At 46.7% G+C, this 19,304-nt stretch overlaps 1 protein-coding gene across 6 annotated transcripts in view; it reads left to right on the top strand.

Moving 5' to 3' along the window:
- The window catches only part of TERF2 (telomeric repeat binding factor 2), a 271,686-nt gene that overhangs the window by 125,750 nt on the left and 126,632 nt on the right, over positions 1–19,304 (top strand). For all 6 annotated transcript variants that reach the window (XM_069216855.1, XM_069216859.1, XM_069216858.1 and 3 more), the window contains one exon: positions 7,688–7,779. In XM_069216855.1, coding sequence (XP_069072956.1) covers positions 7,688–7,779 — 92 coding nt within the window. The remainder of the gene's footprint in view (positions 1–7,687; positions 7,780–19,304) is intronic.

Below are 19,304 nucleotides of genomic sequence, written 5' to 3'. Positions count from 1 at the left end.
CTTTTCACACAGTGATCAGGAAGGCAGCAAATTTTTGGGAACTTCCATTGCCTGCTGCAGAAGTAAAGACGAACATTTTAACGGAGTTCCTGTTTTCTTCTTCAACTTCTGCAGACTCTTTGCTTCCATTCAACGAGGCTCTTACGGAGCCAATGTTAGAACTTTGGAGGAAGCCTGTATCGTCACCTGCTGTGAATAGAGCTGTGGCAAGGAGATACAGAGTGGTGCCTGGTGATCCGGGTTTTTATCACGACACCCTACCCTGGAGAGTTTGGTGGTTCAGGCCCCTTGCTCAACACGGTCTGCTCCAGGCTCCTTCCCTGTGATTCCATCAGACAGGGAATCTAAGCGGATGGAACAATCCGCAAAGAAGATTCCACGCCTTGCAGCATGGCTCTCAAGGATGCAAACGCTACCTGTGTGCTGGGTAGATATGTCCATGCTCTCATGGACTCTGCGAATGCCATGGTTCCTGACCTGCCGCAGGATGTACAGAGACCATTTGGGGAACTCCTGTCTGATGCGCACGCTGAGGCGAAATAAATAATCCAGTTTGGCCTGGACTCTACGTACTAGGTGGTCAGGGCAATTGGTACATCTATTCCTACCAGGAGTCACGCTTGGTTGAAGTCCTGTGGGTTTTCTTCAGATGTACAGACCACTTTGTTGGATTTGCCTTTTGATGGGGATGAGCTGTGTGGAGATAAAGCAGACTCTGCCCTAGAGCGCTTCAAAGATAGCCGGGCCACGGTGAAGTCTTTGGGATTGCAAGCCTCCTCTGCTACCCCTTCTAGGTCCTTTCCGAGGTTCAGGGGGTTTGGGTGTGGAGCAGTTGATCGAGGGAGACCCCAGTCCTCGGTCCAGAAGCCTACCAGCCTCCCATATCTGTCCTTTTGAGGGCCGAGGAGGGTTAGGACAAGAGGGGCCATCCAGCAGCACCCTACGTCATCCTCTTCCTCTGGAGGACAACAGCAAGGGCAGCAGCACTAGTTTTGTCCCCTTTATTGACCATACTTCTCCTGTAGGAGGAAGATTACGTCTTTTTCTCCACAAGTGGGAGTTAGTTACATAAGACTCATGGGTTCTAAATATTGTGAGAAAAGGATATGCTCTCCTTTTTCAGGAGTTTCCTCATCCCATCCCTCCCTGTCCCACATTTTGTTCAGAAGACCATCTCCTGTTGTTACAGCAGGAGGTTCAGATCCTGTTGTCAAAAGGTCCGGTGGAGTTGGTTCCAGAGCAGGAATGAGGTCAGGGATGTTATTCAAGATACTTCCTGATCCCCAAGAAGGACGGTCGTTTGAGACCAATCCTAGACCTGAAGGATTTTGAATTGGTTCCTCAAACAGGAGAAATTCAAGATGCTGACTCTAGCGCAGGTACTTCTGGCGTGGAACAAGGAGGATTGGATGGTGTCTGTCGACTTGCAGGATGCAAACTTTCATATCACTATACTCAAGTCGTACAGAAAGTATCTCCGGTTTGTGGTGGGGTCGCAACACTACCAGTTTGTGGTCCTTCCGTTTGGTCTTACTTCAGCACCTCGAGTTTTCGCAAAGGTGATGGCAGTGGTGGCACCAAATCTCAGAAGGAAGGGGATATCGGTATTCCCTTACCTGGACGATTGGTTGATCAAAGCCAAGTCTCCGGAGCTTGTGTCGAGTCACTTGCAGGTAACAACTCAGTTGTTGTTCAGGCTGGGTGTTTCGATAAATGTACCCAAATCTCACCTGGAGCCCTCTCAACGCATACTGTTCATAGGGGCAGTACTAGATACAACATTGAATCAGGCCTATCCTCCGCCTCAGCGGATCCAGGATATTCAGGCGTTGATTCAAATGTTTCAAAATGGAGCAGTTGTTCCAGTCCCCAAGGTTTTACACCTGCTCGGTCTGTTCGCTTCTTGCATTCTGTTGGTCACTCATGCACGTTGGCACATCAGGGCTCTCTAATGGTGCCTCCGCAGGCAGTGGTTTCAGCACAAAGGGGATCTCGAGGAGTCGATAACGATCTCCAGAGACGCAGCAGCGGATTTACGATGGTGGGCTGTGGACAGCAACCTTTCTCAAGGAAGGCCGTTTTCACTGCCGCCTCTGGTGGCCACGGTCATGACGGATGCTTCCACTCTAGGGTGGGGAGCTCATTTGGGGGACCTGGAGATCAAGGGTCGTTGGTGGAACAGTGGAACAGACTTTCCATATCAATCTGTTGGAATTGCGGGCAATACGTCTGTCTCTCAAGGCCTTCCTGCCATCCCTTTGCAGTCAGTCAGTTCAGGTCCTGACGGTCAAAACTACTGCAATGTGGTATATAAACAAGCAGGGAGGAGTAGGGTTGTACCTTCTCTGCAGAGAAACTCTGCGTCTCTGGTCCTGGCTTCAGGACCATCGGATTTGCTTGATAGCAAATCATCTGGCTGGGGTGCTCAACGTGCGTGCAGACTCTTAGTCGGCATCTTTTGGCCGATCACGAGTGGCTTCTCCATCCGGATCTGTCCTGCACATCTTTCAGATGTGGGGTTCTCCAGTGATAGATCTGTTTGCCTCTCGGGAGAACGCGCACTGCCCGTCATTCTGCAGCCTCCAGGATCCGGTGCAAGGAGCTTTGGGGAATGCGTTTCAGATCTCTTGGTACAACCAGTTGCTTTACGCGTTTCCCCCCATACCCTTGATTCCTCTGGTTCTGAGGAAGATTCGCCAAGATCTGGCTCAGGTTATTTTAATATCCCCGGATTGGCCAAACAGGGTGTGATACACAGACCTTCTCCAACTCTCGCTGTGCCCTCCGTTCCGTCTCCTTCTCAGGGCAGACCTCCTCTCGCAGTTGCAGGGGCAGGTTCTACACCCCCACCTCCAGAGCCTGCACCTTCATCCCTGGAGATTGAACGGGGCAACCTGAGTTCCTTTTCTCTCTCATCAGATGTAGTGGATGTTATTTTATCGGCCAGGCGACAATCCACTAAGTCAGTTTATGCCAGCAGGTGGGCACAATTTGTGGCTTGGTGTGGAGAAAAGCAAATTGATCGTTTGAAGGCCCACCTTTCTGATATTTGCTTTGGACTTAGCAAAGAAGGTTTATGCAGTGGCTACGGTTAAGGGTTATTTAGCTGCTCTGTCAGCCTTTCTTTGCCTCCTGGATCAGCCCTTATTGTTTAAATCACCTAATGTGGTTACGTTTCTTAAGGGTTTGCTTAATTAGTTTCCTCCCACTCCCTTTCATGTGCCTCAGTGGGACCTAAATCTTGTTTTAACCTTTTTAATGGGGTCACCATTTGAGCCCATGCATTCTTGCCCATTAAGGTTTTTAGTGCTTAAAACAGTTTTTCTTGTTGCAGTAACCTCAGCTAGGCGGGTTAGTGAGCTTCAAGCTCTTTCTGTTAAACCCCCCTTTACCTTGTTTTTCCCAGATAAAGTGGTGTTGAAAACCAGGGTGGCTTTCCTGCCAAAAGTTGTCTCTCTTTTTTACATAGAGCAGGCTATTACCCTTCCATCATTATCCTTCCATCTTTCTACCCTCCTCCTCACCCCTCGAAGGAGAAAGAAAGGCTTCACCGCTTGGACCCTAAAAGCTCGCTTAGTTATTACACTGAGAGGACGAAGGACTTTCGCCTGGAAGATCAGCTGTTCGTAGGGTATATTTGACAGAGGAAAGGCAGAGCAGTCCATAAAAGAACAATCTCCAGATGGGTTATCCTTTGTATCAAGATCTGCTACTCATTGGTGAAAAAGGTTTCCCCTGAGGGTATAAGAGCCCATTCCACCAGGGCTAAGTCTGCTACTTTGGCCCTAGGAAGGGGGTTCCGGTGGTGGATATTTGTAAGGCAGCAACTTGGGCGTCCCTCCACACCTTCGCAAAGCATTATTGCTTGGACTCTGAGGTTCGGAGGGACGGCCATTTTGCACGATCTGTGTTGCAGGATTTCTTGGTGTAGTCAGATGGGCACCCACCTCCAGTGCGGTACTGCTTTGGGACTCTATTCATAAGGTGAGGATCGATCAGAAGAACAAGTTACTTACCTTCGCTTACTTACGCTTTTTCTGGTGGATACAATAGCTACCTGTGGATTCCTCACAGTCCCACCCACCTCCCCGTTGCCTCTCTGACTGCACTAGGATATGTGGTTGTATAGATGTGTATATACATATATATATTGATATTTTTATTATTTATATATTGTGAGAAAACAGGGCTGATTGCAGAGGCCCCATAACTTTTTGCCCCCATTTTCCACTTTTTGCTGGTGTTTTCCTGACTTTAAAGGTGCCCTGGGTACTGCTAACCAGTCCCAGGGCCTGTGCTCTGTGTAAAATGGATATGCAGATTAGGCTAATTATAATTGGCTAAGTTAACCTACCTATAAGTCCCTAGTATATGGTAGGGCATGTAGGTTTAGGGACCACAGCATAGGTGGTGCACACCTAGGTGCATTGCTGAGGTGCCCAGTGTCATTTTAAAAGCAAGCCTGCCTTGCTGGCTGCTTTTAAATTAAAGTTATATGCAAATTCGACTTTGGAATTAAAGGTACTTCCAAAGTCTTAAACTACCTTATTTTTACATATAAGTCACCCCTAAGGTGTGCCCTATGTGCCCCTAGGGCTGGGTGCCATGTAACTATAAGCAGGGACTTTATAAAAATAGATTTATAAGCCCTGGTGAGGTAAAAACAGCCAAATTCGTTTTTCCCTCATTGAAGTAAATGGCCTTCATAGGCTAGAATGGGCAGACTTTATTTTAAATTTTAAAGTCTCCTTAAATGTTACATACCAAGAATTTGGTATCAAATTGATTGTTGTAATAAATCCCACAACTTCCAGTTGTTGGATTTAATATAACTTGTCCAGGTAAAAAGTTTAGACTTTACCTAAAAAGTTGCCAATTTCAGCTCTGCATTGTTTTTGCTGCTGTGCTCTGATTGGCCAGCCTGCAGCAGCTTCTGCCAGGCTGCCTTGATGAGGTGTGAAGTGGCCTAGCTTCACACAAAGGAATGTGCTTGGGGGAGAGAATCTCCCCTCAGCAGATGGTGAGGCAGGAAGGGGGAGGGCTGCCAAACTGGTCTTCAAAGGCAGAGAAGGACATTTGGAGCACCCAGCAACACCCCCACATCCTGCAACCCCAGACAATTAGGTGCCCCCTTGATTAGATTAGGAGAGGGCAGGAGAGGGGTGTGTTTATGATTTTTAGCCACACCAGTGGGTGGGCTCAGCCAGATGTAACCTCCAAAAATCAGATTCATCCATGTTGGATTTTTAGAGACTGTTGCCTTCTGGGATGGATTTTTGCCACACTTCCCAGGAAGTGGTCATCACAGGGGGACGACCCTGTCCCTGATTGGAGAACCAGGGCCCCCCTGCTTTTCACCCAGGAGCAAGGATAAAACTGGCAGACCTGCACCCACGCCTCAGATCCCCTCCAGAATTCAACAAGAAAGGAACTAAAGAAGAAGAAGGACTGCCCTGCTGGACCCCTGGCCTGCACCTGGACCCTGCACTCAGAAGGACTGCACCAGCTACACACTTGGGCTTCACCACAAGAAGGACTTTGCCTGGCTTCAACTGGTTCAAGGAGGGACTCCCTGTTTGCTACAGGTGAAAAATTGCTAAACCAGAGTCCCCTGCACCAACTCCTGAAGAAAGCGACCAGCTGACCACTGTCCAGTGGCCAAAAAGGAGTTTGCGCCAGGTGCATTCTGGGAGTTGAAGTCCGCACCCCCCAAGGACCATCACAGAACTTCTGGACCCTTGGGGTGAGCTGTGGACCCCAAAAGAACCTTAAAAGAACATCTGGGTGAAACCCCAGAAGTTTGGAAAAGATTTGAGAATTTTTGGAAAAAAGCTCAAGAGAGGGACCGACCCGCCGCGGAAATTCTGGCCGGCTTGCCTCAACCGCGACCCGGCCTGACTTCGTGGTTCGTCCCGGTAAAGAAAAACATCCAAAAAAGAGACTAAGTCCGAACGTAAAAAGTTGACCGGGACCTCCCAGCCATCGTATCCGAGAAGGGCTCCATGGACGTCGGATCAAGATCCAGGTTTACCCCGGTCGAAGGATTTTCATCTCGAAAAAACGACTAAGTCCGAAGGTAAAAGTCTCCACCGAGGAAACCCACATCGCGTATCCGGACAAGGGCTCCAGGAGGTCGGATTCAACTGGCAGGTTCGTCCCGGTGAAGAAAAACTTCAAAATAAAGACTAAGTCAGAAGGTAACTTTTTAACCGAGGCCTCCCGCGACCTGTAGCCGAGCAGGGCTCCATCGCGGTCGGCCTGAAAGTTTGACTTTGCCCCGGTCGAGGTGCAACCAGATGACCCGATTGGCGCTTTTTGTTTCTAAGCGCTAGAAAAGTAATAATTCTTTAAAAATTCATATCTCCGGTTCCCCTGAACCGATTTTAATCGTTTTTGTGTCATTTTAAAGATAAAAATATAAACTATTTTTATGAATTGGTTTTGGATTTTTAAACTGTTTCCTGTGTTTTATTTAATTACTGTTTTGTGATATTTGAATGCTTTACACTTTGTCTCCTAAGTTAAGCCTTGACGCTCGTTGCCAAGCTACCAAGGGTTGAGCTGGGATTAATTTACTGAGACCTAACTGTACCTATGTGGAGGTTAGTGGCTTGTTGCTAGGTGTAGGCACCTACCTGCCCTACCAATAACCCATTTTCCAACATATATATAAATGATGTTTTTGATTATGTTGGATCATGAATGTTTTGTGTATATATGTATTTATTGGAGTTGTTTTGGAGTCGTTTTTCACTTGTTCACCTCAAAGGCACGTAAAAAATGGGTGAAACTGACGTCAGCACGCCAACGAGGACCTCTTATTGGCACGGTGACGTCAGACGGAGTCGCGTGGATCCGTGCAATTGCGACATCCTCGTTGACGTGGAGAGCTGGGAAGAAGATTTTCCCTCAGGTGCTGGCTCAAGGGTGAATTCATCAGGTTAGGAATCCACAGGTAGCTATTGTAGCCACCAGAAAAAGCGTTACCGAAGGCAAGTAACTTGTTCTTTTCAGCCACCTCCCCGGTCCCTACCATGTTTACTACTAAGTAGTAAACTTACATGTGTGAGGATCTCCCCAAATAGAAGATAGGAGAGGTGGAGGTGAAGATTTACACTTGTACGTTTGTTAACAGCAGTTTGCTGTACTTTATTAGTACTATTGTAGTACTACTGAAGGCGCTTTAAAAGCGGTTTGTGAATAGGCCCTATGATAGGAATTTGAGAGGGGTTCTTGGACAGAGCTGCAGATACCACATTGTCATTTCGTACAAGGCACTTAAGAAATGAAAGTCTGTAGCACATTTTTTATAACTATTGATAGTATTAGGTTGCCTTAAATGGATGTTTGTTTGCTAAATTTTGTCTACTTGGTCAGATTTCTAAACTGTAAGCAGCTAAAAAACAATGAACTCTTAAGTGATTCTGGATAAAGTAGCTACAATATTGTGAGCTATTCTTTTAATGGATGCATTTTACGAGAGCAGTAAAAACTAGAAAAGATGGCATGTCTTTGTAAATAAACACTTCAACACCAGGCACAGCCTGCTAACTAACCACTTTTTTCTTCTCCCAAAGATGCTTGATATTACAGACTTCTCAATTTGAGTATTTCCATTTAAAATTATAGATTAACTTGTATTAAAATTTCACTCACTTTTCAGTTCTTTCTTTTTAACTCTTTGCAGCATGCCGAAAAGGTTGTGCTTGCTAAAGAACAGACATTTGCCCTGGAACCTGAACAAAGTGATTTGGAAGAACAACCTGGTGAGCCTCAAAGGTCTGTATCTCTTTTTTAACATAACTTTATCTCTTAAGCTGTGGGTATGCATATTCCTTGCAATTCCCATCCTTTATACTATATATATATATATATATATATATATATATATATATATATAAATATATCTATCTATATATATATATATATTTCAATCAGTATTTGTATAGCACTGCACTGTCATTTCTGGGGATATCTGGGCGCTATAAGTGCAACGTCTTTGTCAAAGAGCCAGGTCTATACTTTCTTCCTGAAATCCTCAAGGGAGGGTGCTTTTCGAAGATAGAGGTGTAGATTGTTCCAGGTTTTGGCCACGATGTAGGAGAAGGAGCGACCCCTGCTACGGATGCGATGGATGATGAGTGTGCATGCATGGGCTATGTGAGGCAGAGTTCTGGTGTTTTGCAGATCATTGGTAGTTCAGCCCCTGTTTGATGTAGGCCAGTCCTTGATCATGCACAGCTTTGTAGGCATGCATGAGGATCTTGAAATGTCCTCTTTTTTGGATGGGAAGGTTTTGAGGTGGGGGGGTGATGTGGCTTCGTTTGGGGAGGGCCAGGATGAGTCTGGCTGCAGCTTTCTGTATGGTCTGGAGTCTTTTGAGGATGTGGATGTGGATGGAGATGCGGGCGTAGAGAACATTACTGTAGTCGAGGTGGCTAGTGATGGGGTCTGAGTGACAGTCTTTCTGGAGGTAACTGGGATCCACCTAAAGATTCTGTTGAGCGTGTGAAGGGTGTGGAAGCAGGGGGATTGGTTGTTTATTTGTCATTTCACTTACTGGGATGATGCCTAGGATATGTTCATGGGATGTGGGTGTGGGTGTTAGTCTGAGTTCTGCTGACCACTACCTGTGGTTCTAAACTGAGGTATTCTTCCCAAAGATCAGAACTTCTGTTTTGTGGGAGTTGAGTTTAAGGCAGGTCTCTCTCATCCAGTTGGCTACGTTGGTCATGGCATTGCAGAAGTTGATTCTGGTGGGGAGGGCTCTTTAGTGAGTCAGCGGATGAGTTGTGTGGCGTCTGCGCAAAATTATGTTGAGGCCATGGGATCTAAGGATGTCTGCGAAGGGCTGGGGGAGGAGGTGGAGTCGTCATGTAGGTGTTGAACAAAGGCTAAGGGATGATCCTTGGGGTATGCCACTTAAGATGTCCCTGGGTTCAAAGGGGATAGGAGGCAGTCGTATGCTCTGTGAGCGTCCTGTGAGGAAGGAAGCAATCCGCTTGAGGGTGCTTTGCTGAAAATGTTCCCAAAAATACAATGCTCATGTCAGCTGCTCATCCAGAAAGTTTTTTAGTGATCTGTTAAGTGTGGGCTGAGAAAAGGTGGGTGGGGAGTCCCAAAGCGTGTTTTCTCCATGTTAATTTCCATAGGGATTTTGAACAGGAATAGCAGCCAAACCACTGGATGGATTTACACCAAATTAGGCAGAAAACTCTTGGTCCAAAAAGCGACCTTTTTGTGATCTTGTGTAAATCTGTTCAATAGTTTTTAAAATATTAAAATAAAGCCAAATTTGTATATATATATATAGGGACGCGAAGGCTTCGCGAACCCTCCTCGTGTTGAGATCTGATTGGCTACCAACACTTCAACTTCAGCCAAGTCCCTGAAAAAAAGGATGAAAAATAAGAAATTGGCCAGGGTGGGGACAACTTGACCCCTTAGCTCTGGTGCTGGGGTCTACAGTGCTTGTTTTACTAAAGCCCCTGAGTGGGAAAGGTCCTGGGAGCATGTCAAAAATAAGGAGTGGGGGAACACAGGGTCCCATCTTTGGTTAATTATGCTGGGAGCTGCGCAGCACCCCCTGCACCCCAGGGACCACCACCCCCACATGGTTAATATTTTATTATATGTGGGGAATGGGGGACCCTGCTGAACCCACCCCGCTACCCCTTCTATAGCCCTATCTGCGCAGCCCCAGGGGCCGCCACCTCCCTTGGGCAAACATTGATTTACATGGTGGGGGTGGTCAGACCTCCGGCCCGGGGTCCTTGATTTACCTGGGGCATATACAGTGTTTGAGGCCCTGACGGATTACTGGTTGTGTGGTCGCAGTGCTGCTGTGGGTTTTCCTGCATGTACTTTTCTTCAGAAAAAAGCCTATCCAAATCTGTGTGCGTAATACGGCCTGGAATTGAGGAAAAACATGATGTAATAGGCATGGAACACCTGAATCCTGCAGCTGTTACCCATTCCTCAGTTGGAACACTTGTAAACCCGGAGTAATACCGCATCCAATACATTCTAAGGCATGGGCAAAGTGGGCTCCGGCTTGGACCCTAGCCAGCTCTGTTATGCAGAGAGTTTTGACCTGATCACCGTGAATAAATCTTAAACGGATTGTTTTAAGTATTGTTTGTTACATGCAGCATCCATAAAAAAGGTTCTTTTTAGATCAAAACAAGACCTCCCATAAGAGAAATGGGAGAGTATCACAGAGAATATTGTAGTAATATTAGTGAGTTGCTGCTGTGTTAGAATATTTAAAACACATTTCACTATCCGTGAATGTTCGATATAAACACATTTAGAATTTGGATGAGTATGTCTGTGCACTGTCAGTGACCTTGCCATAGAAGGCATGAAAAAGATGAAATTGTATCAGAAATTCAAAGCTGTTCCGAACAGGGGCCCCTGAAATACATTTGGACAAGGGCTCCCAAAGTCCTTAAGATGTCCCTGATCGCATCCCTGACTATCTGTTCTCGGTATTGTTGGTAATTCTGGATGCAGGATTGCCGATGCTGTGTTCTTACATAACCTGGAGTGACTGCAAAGTGTTCTTCCTTAGGTTAAGAGTTTAGAAGGGTTGCAAAGCCTGCAGTTAAAAAATTAGACTTTGTGACTACAAAACAGCATTTTCACTGCACAAAAGGTATTTTGCAGGTCTTAAGAGGCTTTCTTACTCACAAAGTACACATTATGACTCGCTGCGCATTGGTAAGTGGAGTATACTTGATAAGGGCCTTCCAATTAACAGCACCAAATTATTGCTTTGCAGCAGCAATAGTGGTCACAAACTGGTAGCTAGTTACTGGCCTATTAAAGAAGGTGGTACTGATTCTAAAGAAAAAAAAATCTCTATATGACATCTTCTGGTGACATCATTGTTATAGACTCAACAATAACAGTAAACTATAAGACTGCCCCAGCATTTTTGCCTGGCTTAGCAATTAATAGAAGCAGTTATATGCTTCACAAATTATGATTGCAGAGGCGAAGGTGTCAGGATCCAAAAGGCTGAGTCTTGCATGGCATGAGAACACTTACAGGGACGTTGTGAAACAGCTAACCACTGTGGCAAGAAATTAATGAGGTTATTAAATGTAGGCTGAAGAGCACGTAGATGGTTGGGCCCGCACATACTTACAGTGAGTATAGATGGGCATACCTAGCTTGGTTCCCACCAACTCTCTGGGAAGCGGTGATTGTCACACTTCTGAAACTTGGCAAATTGGCAATCTCCTGTATGTTATATAGACCACTATCACTATACAATACAAGCACTTTGGTGCAGGCCAAAATGAATGCCATCCATCTCCTATTTATGTGGGGGTTGAGAAAGAGTGGAGGGAGAGAATGTGGCTTTACAACTTGAGCTGCCGACTTTGGAGCTTGGGGAATCCTTGGTCAAGACTCTGGTCGGCTCAACATCCTGTTTTTCTGGACAAATCACTTAATTTCCCCATGCCTACAATTCAGCGCTTTGAGACTCTCACGTGATTTGCCATGCTCTTCAAATCCTGGATCCTAAGCAAGGAGCTGGGTCGCTCGACAGTGCTTAATCTGAGTACCCCTTTTGCAACAGCTACACCCTAAGGTCATAGCTGTTGCAGTCTTTCTGGATGCAGAAAAGCCTTTTGACTCCTTTCTGTGGAGGTTTATGCAAGCCATTTTGCAGATATAGGAATGGATGACATGTTGTTTTCCTTTATATCCTTTCTCTACTCAAATCCCACTGCCAGGGTTAGCAACAATGGTTGCATTTCTCATCGATTCATCATCATGCTGGTCATCTGCCAAGAGTGCCCGCTTTCCCTGTTGGTGTATTCTTTGGCAGCATAGCTCTTGTGTGTGCAGTACAGGATCACAATTCCCATAGAATTATAATATTTGTAGGTAAACAGATTTTAATCTACTTGTATGCAGATTGCTTTCTACTATGTTTATGTGATCCGTTGATTAATCTCTCCTCCATTCTGTGCAAGATCCTGGACTTCGATTGCCTATCAGGATTCAGTCAGCGGGGCTAAGCCTTTATATTCCATCTGACTAAGGGTTCAACTCACCATGTGACACAATTTCCTTTGCAGTGGACTGAGGAGTCGGGGTGCACAGTGACGCTTTAGTATTGTTCATGGTCAACTTCAGAGTTGCAGTTGACATAGTGGGTAGACCATTAGATCAGGCTTCCTATCATTGACTGTTTGCACATCCAGTATAAAGATGATTGTCCTTCCTAGAGTCCTTTTGCACTTTGTTAATATTTCCATTGTACCATTATGTATTCTTTGATATAATAAGGTCCTTTAAGCTAAAACTGAGCGGGTGAGCAAGCAGCTGACAGTCAAATGGGATATTTTAAACTTACTAGATGATGTTGCAGGCATTTCTTCCTCGGACCTTAAATTGTGCTTTTGTGCTGCACAGGTGCAATTCGCACTTTTCTAATGGATACTTCTAATCGCATATTCTTCATTGTTAAAAATTGGGTTTCTGGTTGGTTAGGCTATGCAACTAAGCCTGGCAGAACCCACCCATTCTAGTTAGGGCGAGGGAGTTACACACCCAGGATAGCCTCTGAACACCCCTTTGACAGCTTGTCATGAGCAGTCAGGCCTAACCCGGAGGCAATGTGTAAAGAAGTTGCACAGCACATATGACGCAATATGTACACCACAAAGGAAACACAACACCAAATTATATAAAAATAAACTGTACTGTACACAACATCATTAGACCAAACACATGTCAGTAATACCCTGCGACAAAAGCAGTTATCAGAACATTACTCAGTTACTAGTACTCTGCAAAAAACCAGCAGTAGTCACAAAAACACTTGGGTTACTGGTTATCCTACAACATAACCAGTAGTCAGGTTGTCATTATAACAAAGATGCTCTTATCATGGTAAAATACATATCATAAATGTCATAATAACATAATGAATGCCCACTAAATGAAACATTCCTATGTGACATAGGTCACAAGACTCACCGGAACCTGCGAGTAGGATCTGCTACACACACAAGGTGCCACAACAAGGAATAATGAGGGCAAAACCAGCGCGTCCGTGTCTCAGAGCTTCTGTGCTCTGATTCCTGCACCTGCGATGATGCAGGATTACCATTGGAAGGACCGGGGACCTCCGTCAAGGGCCACCACCCCGGCCTGCTACATGACCCACCACAACAACAGGTAGGGGGCCTGGTGAGAATGGCGATCCTCCGATGAGGTTTCCCTCCTGCGAACCGCAACAGGTAGGGGGCCCGGCTGGAACAGGGGACCTCCAATGAAGCTTCCCTTCCGCCCGTGAGCCGCAACTCCAGGCAGGGGCCCCAGCAGGACGAGCCTCCTGGGTCAGGACCTCGTCCGCTCTTGGAACACTGGGGCTTAGCTACTCCTCCGCCGCCCAGAACACCCGCACCTGACCCTGTGCTCAAGCTCTCATGATAGCCGTCCTGGGCTGTGGCATTGAATACACTTAAGCAGGTGCCTGCCTGTGCCCCAGGGGCTCCTTATTCAGTGGCTCTCGCCCTGGGGGCACTAATTACGGCGCGTTTGCTTTGCGCTCGCTCCTTGCGACCCACTTGGGTCGCGGTGGTGGTTCCACAGTCGGGGGACACCAGGGAAGCGTGCTTCCTGCTCTTAAAATAAATTGGGTAAACAACAGGGCAAAGCACTCTTCCTGCAATTAAAATAAATTGGGAAAACAGGGCAAAGCACTCGTCCTGTGCTTAAAATAAGTTGGAATGCAATGCTTCTCTCACGCTGGGGAAGCAGAGAGAAAAGCGCTCCGATGCAGGGGACAGGGGCCTCAGCACCTGGAGACATCAAAAGGGAGCACAGGGTGGCAGAGCCCAAACAAGGAGGCCAGCACAAAGAGCTGCAGTCAGTGGCAGTTCCTCCTAGTGACCTAGCAGGTCACTGGTCAGCACAACAGCAGCAGTCCAATGGTGGTTCCTGGCGAGTCCCTCCATCAGTGTCCTGTGTCCAGGTCAGTCCATTAGTGTCTCTTCAACCTGGGGGAAAACCCCTTCTACTTATCCTCAGTTTTGCATTAGCTTTACAAACTGGGGAGAAGGGTTTCCAAACAGTTCTAACTGGTTCTAGGAGTGTCCTCTCTCTCCTGCAGCACAGGCTCCAGACATCAGTGGGGTGTAAACAAGCCCTTTGTGTGAGGCCAGGACAGATCCTTTGCAAATGCAGGTGTGTCCCGCCTCTCCTTCTCTCAGCCCAGGAAGACTGTTCAATATGTAGATGCACCTCTATGACACCTCCACCCTCCCTGTGTACAGGCTGTCTGAAAAGTATGCACAAAGCCCAGCCCCAGACGTGGATTGGAGTCAGGCTGCAAAACACCAGAGTCATAAGCACAGAGAAGAAATGCTCACTTTCTAGAAGTGGCATTTCTATAATGGTAATACCAAGTCCACCTACACCAGTAAGCAGCATTTTCTCACTACCATCAGAACCATACCAGACATGACTACGCTACCCCTCCTAGATCAGACAATACCACCTAGATAAGAGGTCGGGCATTTTCAATGCAATCCTATGAGAAAGGTAACACTCACAGCAGTGGGAAACCAAATAGGCTGTTTGTCACTACTAGGCAGGCCACAGAACCAGGCACGTGTCCTGCCTTGAACATACATGGCACTCTGCCCATAGGGCTAGCTAGTGCCGACCTTAGGGGGTGACTTACATGCAGTAAAAAGGGAGTTCCAGGCCTGGCAAGAACATTTAGATGCCAGATCCCTGTGGCAGCAAACTGTGAATGCAGGCCCTGCGCTAGCAGGCCTGAGACAGGTTTGAAAGTCTACCTCTGCGGGTGGCGCAAGCTGTACTGCAGGCCTATTAGTAGTATTTAATTTACAGGCCCTGGATATAGAGCTACCACTGTACAAGGGACTTGCAGGTAAATTAGGTGTAAGCCAATCATACCAACTTTAGAAGGGAGAGCACCTACACTTTAGCACTGATCAGCAGTGATAAAGCACCCAGAGTCCTAGAACCAACAACAAGAAGTCAGAAAAAAAATAGGAGGAGAAAGGCAAAAAGTTTGTGGATGATTCCAAAAAGGGCCAGGTCCAACAATCATCTTAGATACTTTAGACAGGGGCTAGACTGGGTCTGTATTTTTTATTCAGCAGAGCTCCTGTGTGCTGACTTGGACTTAACTGAGGTGCTGCTGTGTGGCTCCACGTTAGTTCTGTACTACTACCCCCAAAAGTGATGGAGTAGAGGTGCATACAAGCTCCATCTGTACTGACATCCGTTCCATTCTTTCCACGTTTTTCAATGTGGATCCAGAGCTCCACTTCCAAACTTGTCAGTTTTCTGATGTCTCTAAAATCAAATTCCATGTGCTGGTGAACAATGTGGACTTGGCTGCACACCAGAGTCTTTTTCTGTGAGTGGTCAGCTTCACGCCGAAAGTCCTTCAGTAAGTTCAAGTCTAAATCAAAGAGAAAGCATAATGAAGTGGGACTCAATCCTATCCTGCTCCTCTGAACCTAAAAAGAGAGGGGGTGGCCATCATTATGTAAATCATTCACACTCGTAATGTGCCCTTTTGCTTTCGCAAGCCTTAGCTCACTTGATATTTGCAATACCTGGAGGTGTTTTTGTACTATTTTCATGCCCTATCTCATGAGATGAACGCCTCCACCCCTCCCTGCTACTGGTAAGACATTAAGCTTTGGTTACTCGTTCTCAAACAAGTAGGAGATTCTCTCCCTCCCTCCCTCATCTCTCTTGCATGCTTCTACGCATCTGTTTGTTAGTTTCTGAATAGATAGTTATTTTATGTCTGACCTGCTATTCATATTCTAACGTAGTTGGTTAGTTCTCATGATTGTTTTATTGTTCTTATTTTCCACCAAATTAAAAGACGGACCAGTCAGCAGCAAGTGGACATGCTTGTCTGATGATGTAGCTGCAAAATATTATTTAAATTCCTTGACTTGCATGCATCTTCATATGGTTCAACTTGGTGTCATCAGCTGAGTTCTGGTTCCGGTGATATGCTGTGTACTTGAAATAAACGTGTTTAAAACTGCAATAAAGAAATGTTTTAAAAAAATTACGCTTTTCTCCCTCAAGGTCTCTGGTCACATGGAGTGGATCCCTCTGCTGGTCCCGAGTTACTGGGCCATGGTGCAGTTGTATGGTACATTTCTGGCTCTCTCTGGTGCATTTTTAAGTCCCAATGAGGACCTTTTTGGGTGCCGTGGTGAATGGTAGGAGACTGATCCTTTGAGTTCTGCTGGTGAGGTATGAGACCATCAATTTAAGGGCATTTCCTTGAATCCTGAGTCTGTTGATGTGGTGGGAGACAGTGTCAAACCCTGCGGACAGGTGCAGAAGGAGGAGGGCTGCTGTTTCCCCCAGGAGAGCTCTGATGCCATCTATGGCTGCAGTCAGGGCTGTCTCTGTACTGTGGTTAGTTTGAAATACAGACTGGGAGGGTTCCAGGAGGTTGTGTTCTTCTAGGTGTTGGCATACCTACCACTCTGATATTGTAACGGGGGCTTCAATCCCTTTGCATCTTCGTCTCTTGGGATAGAACCTCTTCATCTTTAGCTAGCTTGGACAGATGCCTGCAGTTGGTCACTTGAGGGTCCATTTCCTTTAGGGATTCCTTGTTGAGCTTGACTTTATATGCAAGTTTGCGGTGGTCATCCCACAGGATGCCACTATCCAGAGAGACCTGGTCAATTTAGTGTTCTGGGGCATCTCTGGAGGAGTTGCAGCATTGAGCACCTGGTCAAGTTTGTCACCATGTCCGCTTGTCCCTTTTCTTCAAGTATTGGAAAGTCATCCAGCATGCCTCTCTGCCTTGAAGGTGTAGTTTCCACGTACATACAATCCCTCACCTGAGTATCCTTCGCCTCTGTGTGTGGCTCATACCTCAGGTGTCTCTGAAGAGTGGTCAGTAACCTTCACCTACTGCCTGTGCTAACTGTCTGGAGGCAGAATTGGCCACGGGGTGTGCCATCAGCCTTGGGAGCGGTCAGGAAGCTGGAGTCATGCCCATGGCCTCCAGAGCTCTGAGCAAGCACTTAATTCTTCTTGGTGTAGCCTTAGTGTGGTGTCACCCCTCTGAGCACAGGCACCTGCTAGTCCGAGGGGGCATGGGTGTCTCTCATAGTTCTAGCGCCTCCGGTGAAGTCCTGTTCTCTCCTGAACTGGCAGGTAGCATTCAACCTAGAGCATTCTGGCCATTGCCAACCAATCACACCTCAATTAGGCCAAGGGTGTGGGGGAGAGGGCTGTGTTTTTTTTCCTCTGCTGATTCTCCATAGTCTAGGTCCCAGCTCCTCCTGGCTTCTCACCAGCTCCTATAAGCCTCTTTTAGCAAGCCGCTTTGTCCAATTCACCACAATTTAATCATGGTTCCTGCTTTCAAAGACTGCAGGCGGCTGCTGTCCCACACAACTTGCACACCCTGTCATGGCTAGTGGCTGCAGGGTTGGGGTTCAGAGGGTCCTTCCCCAAGTACAAGGTGTCCCATGTGGTGCCCAGGCACCCATAGGTGCCCCAGGACCTCTCCTCCCCTCCCTAGGGATCAGATGGTAGCAGCCCATAGTGTACCACTCCTCTGCTCTGCATTGCAGAGAACCTGTCCAGATGGCCCGCAGACGGTTCTCCAGAGCCAAAAGGGGGCAACAGTTTTTCATGTAGGGTTGGCAGAAGAAACCTTTGCCAACTCCCAGTGGGTTCCCTTCACCACAAGAATCAGCTTGCTGTTCTCTGCCCCAGCATCCCAGTGCTGCATCCCTCACTGAGAAAAAGTGCTGTGATTGGTATCGGATGCGCTGGCTCTCTGGCTGTCCACTCTCCCCAGCACCCTCATGAACTCACCACAGTTGTGTTCGGTGTTCGTGGCTGACGGGCGCCATTTTTTCGAAGCAAGGTATCAGGAAAGTTCTTTACCTGTTCAGTGTCTGCCCGGCTGTCAGCAGGGTCTGGTGAGAGTCCCCAGGGGTCTTTATGAATTCCATGGCCATATGGAATCTCCCTGTCACCACCTTGGGTCCTGGTGTACTTCAGGATGCCGCCAAGCTGGAGGCGATTGGCAGTGCTCTCACAGAAGTGTGGCAATCTTTGTGCATGGTTGGCCACGCGCCTCTTGTGCCACGCTGGTGTTAACTGTGAATTATGTTGCAGTTTAGTTGAGGATTAGCACCTGCTCTAGAATTTTGTGACATACACAGACGCACACATGCCACATCACACACATCTCTTAAGTAGCCTCATGTCATAAAGTGCACAGTAAGCCAATCATGTCTTTTTAGATTAGAAGTCTCTGTTTGCACAGTGCTTTTGGATAGATTGTAGGCTTGAATGTCAAATAACAACAATACCAATCTAAAACTTGCTGGAGCTGTCACACTTGACATGGTGCAATTTTGTAACTGTGCAAAACTATCCCTTCACTGCTGCAGAATCTGTCTGACTTTCTCTACTACTTTGCCTGATAGTCTTGCAAAGCCATCGTCTGAGATGGATGGCCTTGAAATTGCGTGTGCGAATGTTCCTTTAAAAGCCCCACTTGTTGTGCACAGCTATTGTATATGCTGTCTTTGTTGTGTAGTATAGGCTTACATTGTTTACCCGCTTTAGTGTTTGACTGTGGGTAGGGCAGTTTGGTGTCTGCTCAGCGCTCCCTATTGTACTTACCACAAGCATGTGGTGACGTGCAGCAGAAAGTATGAGGCACCTTTTGGGCTCATGATACGTTGAACAATTTTTAAAGCCTCAATTGTTTTTTTAAATAATCTGATTAAAATTTTTCTTTTTGCACTGGGGAATTTCTTGGTAGGGGGGAATTGTTTAAGTAATGTTTGTGTTTTGGGGACGATTGTTAAATTCTATTGAATATCGGGTGCTGTTCAATCTTTTTTTAATCAATGTGTAACCGGTACAGTGCTTCCTTGCGTTGTACGTTTATTGCCATGGTGTAAGTCCACTGTTTCCCTCACCAGCATTTGACTGTGTTCGGGGCAGCTTGCTCTCCGCTCGATGCTCACTACAGTACTTAAAATGAGCCTTCGGCAGATGCTTGCATCAGGCACGCTAAAGGTGTGCTTAAGGCAAGCCCATTTCTGCCTCGAAACAAAAAGAACAGATGATGGATGGAATGTTGAATAATGCAAACATTCACCCTCCAGTCACAGAACTGGATTTAATCCATCGCGTTTTTGCTCATCACGCCACCCCTAGTTTGGACCCAGCCACATGCACATCAGTCTTTGAACCTGCTCCCCATGGGAACAGTCCAGTCCAAACTGGCA

This window comes from Pleurodeles waltl, chromosome 12 (genome assembly GCF_031143425.1).
Source record: "Pleurodeles waltl isolate 20211129_DDA chromosome 12, aPleWal1.hap1.20221129, whole genome shotgun sequence".
In the NCBI taxonomy this organism is placed as follows: Eukaryota; Metazoa; Chordata; class Amphibia; order Caudata; family Salamandridae; genus Pleurodeles; species Pleurodeles waltl.
Note: the sequence above shows the minus strand (reverse complement) of the source record. Positions and strands in the feature narration are given on the sequence as shown.